We start from the raw sequence: 4,276 nt of genomic DNA on the forward strand, positions 1-4,276 counted from the left end.
GCGGAGCATTTAGTCTTCCGTGTCTCTTAGGGGTGTATGTATATATGTAGCAAATAGCCCCTTTTTTCATTCCCATAGCCGCCTTTTTTACTTTAATTTTGTAATATTTCAATATCTTGGTTTCTCCCCTTATTCCTATAGATGTGTGCATATATATAATAACCTAACAGCCCACTAATTGATTCCAACTGAGACTCCAATTCCCCGTCCAATTATATTTTCACCCTTTTTCAATCCAAATCCTCAATTCTATTGATATAATGAAATTCAATCCTTGCCCATTAAATTTGTTGCAACCCATATATTCTTTGATTCAATGCGAGTCCTTCATTTCCTTTTTCATTAAAAGAATTTACCTATTAAACATAAAATACAATAATTTAGAATATAATTTGTCAAAAGAACTCTCAAATAGCGCTATTTTAAGGCCCCAAATAAGTGTATAAAATACACTTATCAGACACCCCAAAATTAAACATTTGTTTGTCCTCAAACAAAACTATAACTTAAATAACAATAACACACAAGTCTGCAAAAATATTTGATTGGACAGTCTAACATTTTACGTAAGTAATTGAGATCAGCATATTAAATCTACAAACCGCTTCAAAGTCACAATACCAAACTGATATCCACTTTTCCAATGCAAAACCGACGTGTGTTGAAGAATTAAGTAAACATTAATGACTTCATAAGTTGTTCCAATTTCCGACCTTATATGATCAAATATGTCATTTCATCATTTGTAAGATTCACACACCCACCACCTTTTTTTTTTTCACTCTTTTCCTAGTGTATAATCTAAGATTGAGTTTTTCATTACTATCCTCACCCTCTCTAATACAGGATGATTTCACTAATTGCAAATCAACACATTCATGGGCAAGGATTCTCCAATTATTTGATTGCTTTGACCACGAGGACTCAACTAGGCTAATTATCCTTCATCGAAAGTCAAATTCCTTCGAACAAGTGTTGAGATTTAACAAGGAATTTAGCTTCTTTTTTTTTTTTTGGCACTCTTCCTTAAGCTTTCTAGATGACCCATGTAACAGGTTTTAGGCCAATGACTCCCAAGTCAGATGACTTTAGGGACCAGATTTTTAAACACCCCTACAGATTTAATAACCCTAGTAAACAAAGGTTCGAAGTGAACAATCTTTTTTCTTTCAAGGGCAACTTCATCTCTGTTTGCTTTCTAAATGACCTCTGTAGTGAGCTTTAGGCTGATAACTCCTAAATCAGACGACTTTAGGGCACTAGATTTTAAGATACCCTTGGAGGCTTAATTACACGAGTCATAAAGGTTTCAAAGAGAAGTTTTAAATTTTAAAATAAATGTCTCGATTAGTGCAATGGCCCTTATCACATATCTATTCAAGCAAACCAACTCCAATTTAATACTTTCGCCCAATTTTATCGCGTTAGTCTAAGACAGTCAACATAAAACTTTTTTCATACAAGGAATCCACATTCACATCTGCGTTTTTCCACGATAGTAAAATCATCTCCAAACTGTGTTCAATTTGGTCTAAGGATAATTAATTTAGTATGGTTTGGATAAAGCATCTATGTCCAACTAAATCAACATATCAAGAGCATGAAACAACTCATTTCATCACAATGTCAAACTCAATTCTAGTACACGTCTAATATCAAGTTTGCAAGGTTAAATTTCAATCAATCTAGCATGCATCTTATCCACAGTCCATAAATTAGCACCTATTCTCAAATTAAATCTTCATTATCAACCTGACTGTCTAAGTCACACAAGCATACAACTGAATAAAAGAGATTATTTATCTATTTATTTATTTTTTAAATTCTTCAAAAATTTTCGATTTTTTTTAAGACAAACACAAAAAACACAAAACATATGAAAAACAAAAAAAGTAAAAGTTTTTTTCACCCCCAAACATAAAAATCGGCATTGTCCTCAATGTCATAGAGAATAAGTAAGCACATAAAGGGGTAGCAAAGAAATAGAATAAGGTACTCCCCGAATTTTTTGTTAAATGTGTGAGGTACTATGTGTGACGGCTAGACAATTTTTCTTATCATTTTTGTTCCCTTGGGTCTAGGGGTGGGCGCGGGTCGGTTCTAAAGAGAACCGAACCGAACCAAAATTTTTGGGTATTTAGTAAATGGAACTGTCGGGTCCGAATATAATTATGGAACCGTTCGGGTTCGGTTCCGTTCGGTTCTGTACTATAATTAAATTTTTTAATATTTATAACAAAATTATATAAATACAATTAATGACACGTTCAATGGTTTTGAAATGTCAGAGACTAGTAGGTCAAAATTTCGGTTAGCGGAGGTCACAGCTTCAATCGGAGGTCACAGCGTCGATCGACGATTATATATGTTTTGGAATGTCAGCGAGATTGCGAGAGTCGAGACAGCGTTATGCACTTTAGAGTAAGTGTTTAGGGTTATTTAGTGGGTTGGATCTTGTTGGGCTAAGAAATGAGACAATAAAATGGGTAATTGGACCAAAAATTAATAAAAATTAGAAATGAAACAAATTATTGGGCCAAAAATTTGAATTTAGAAATTGTTAATTTGTTTAGAAAAAATTAAAATTAAAATAATTTGATTTATTCAATATAAAAAAAATTAGAAAGATTTGGTTCTTATTCGGTGCTTCGGTTCTTGGTCTAGAACTGAGAACTGAACCGTACCCGTCGGTTCTCAATTTAGATATCCGTTCAGGTATTTAATTTGACAAGAATCGTCAGGTTCGGTTTGGTTCGGCTTCGGGTTCGGTTCGAGAGATTTGCCCAGCCCTACTTGGGTCTATATTGGTTTAAGCGCTTAATTTATAATCTTTAGCTAGAATATGTGGAGGAATTGATCAGGGCGGTTTAAACATGTATCTTCAGCTTTTGCAGTCCTTGCAATTTTTGGCTTTGCATCCTCGTTTTGTCTTCTAAACCTTGAATTATCCATTCTCCTCCCATCCATGGTTTTCTAAATTTTTAGGCTTTGTCTCATTCGATCCTTGTTGCTCAGCGATGTACTTGCACTCTTCCTTAGCCCTTTTATTGATCTCTCTATATACTAGATTCTCTATATTGGTGTAGATCTTGAAGTTCTCTTGCTTATTTTCCACTCTAAATGTCAATTCTCCACTTTCAAAGTATATGATAGCGCAGCTTGTTGATGGAAAGGATCTCCCTAAGATAAGTAATGATGTATCCCCTGGCTCCACTATATCTAGGACAATAAAATCAACAGGGAATATGAATTTGCCCACTTTAATGAGCACGTTCTCAACCACTCCTCGGGAGTATTTGATTGATTCGTCTGCCAATTGAAGGGAGATGGATATGCCTTTTAGCTCTTCCAATCCTAATTTCCTATATACAGAGAAAGGCATTAGATTTATATTTGCTCCTGAGTCACATAAACAATTAAAATTTGAGTAATTCCCCATTGAGCAAGGTATTTTGAGACTCTCTGGATCTTGTAGCTTAGGAGGTAATTTGTTCTGCGGGATGGCGCTACACTCTTCATTTAACTTTATGGTCTCAAAATCTGTAATCCTTCCATTTTTGTATAGGATCTCTTTCAAAAACTTTGCATAGTTCGGTACTTGAGATATAGCTTCAATCAGTGAGATGTTGACATGAAGCTTTTTGAAGATGTCTAAGAACATTGCAAACTGTTCTTCCAGCTTTCTTTTTTGCAATCTCTATGGAAATGGGACTGGAGGTAAATAAGGTTTGATAGGAGCGATTTTCTTGACCTATAGATTTTCTAGCTCTTGAGATGGAACTACTTTATCTAGTTGATCCGATTTGTCCATCAGCTCCTCATCTGTAAAAGGTGCCTTTTATTTTCTGTCGCCTCATCTCTCAATTGTAATTTCTGGAAGTTGAACCTCACTGTGTGTAGTGATTGCCCCAACATCTTCATTCTCTACAACTTTTATGGCCATTACCTACTATTTAGGATTTATCTTAGTATCACTTGGCAATGCTCCTTGCTATCTTTCTGATAGTACTTTTGCTATTTGACCAATTTGGTTTTCCAAATTCTTGATAGCAGTTCCTTGAACTTGCATGGCCTTATCCATTCTTTGTATGTGTTGTAGAGATCACCGCCAATTTAGTGACAAGATCTTCCAATAAAGACTTATTTTCAGCCTACTGAAAACCTAGTGGTACAGTCCTTTGTAGTGCAATCCCAGCTCCCTAATTGTTGATTTATTGAAAACTTAGGTGATTTCTCCAACTTGGGTAATAGGTGTTAGGATTCTGATTGTTTTGCT

At 34.9% G+C, this 4,276-nt stretch overlaps 1 protein-coding gene across 1 annotated transcript; it reads right to left on the reverse strand.

Annotated features, from left to right (window-relative positions):
- Positions 1 to 2,944: 2,944 nt before the first annotated feature.
- Positions 2,945 to 3,943, reverse strand: LOC111391815. The gene is made up of 2 exons (XM_023017080.1): positions 3,887 to 3,943; positions 2,945 to 3,697 (listed from the first exon to the last, which is right to left on the reverse strand). Exons 1-2 carry the CDS (start codon positions 3,941 to 3,943, stop codon positions 2,945 to 2,947), a joined length of 810 nt encoding a protein of 269 aa, XP_022872848.1.
- Between the last annotated feature and the right edge of the window lie 333 nt (positions 3,944 to 4,276).

The sequence above is a fragment of the Olea europaea genome, unplaced genomic scaffold (genome assembly GCF_002742605.1).
Source record: "Olea europaea var. sylvestris unplaced genomic scaffold, O_europaea_v1 scaffold834, whole genome shotgun sequence".
NCBI classification, from domain to species: domain Eukaryota; kingdom Viridiplantae; phylum Streptophyta; class Magnoliopsida; order Lamiales; family Oleaceae; genus Olea; species Olea europaea.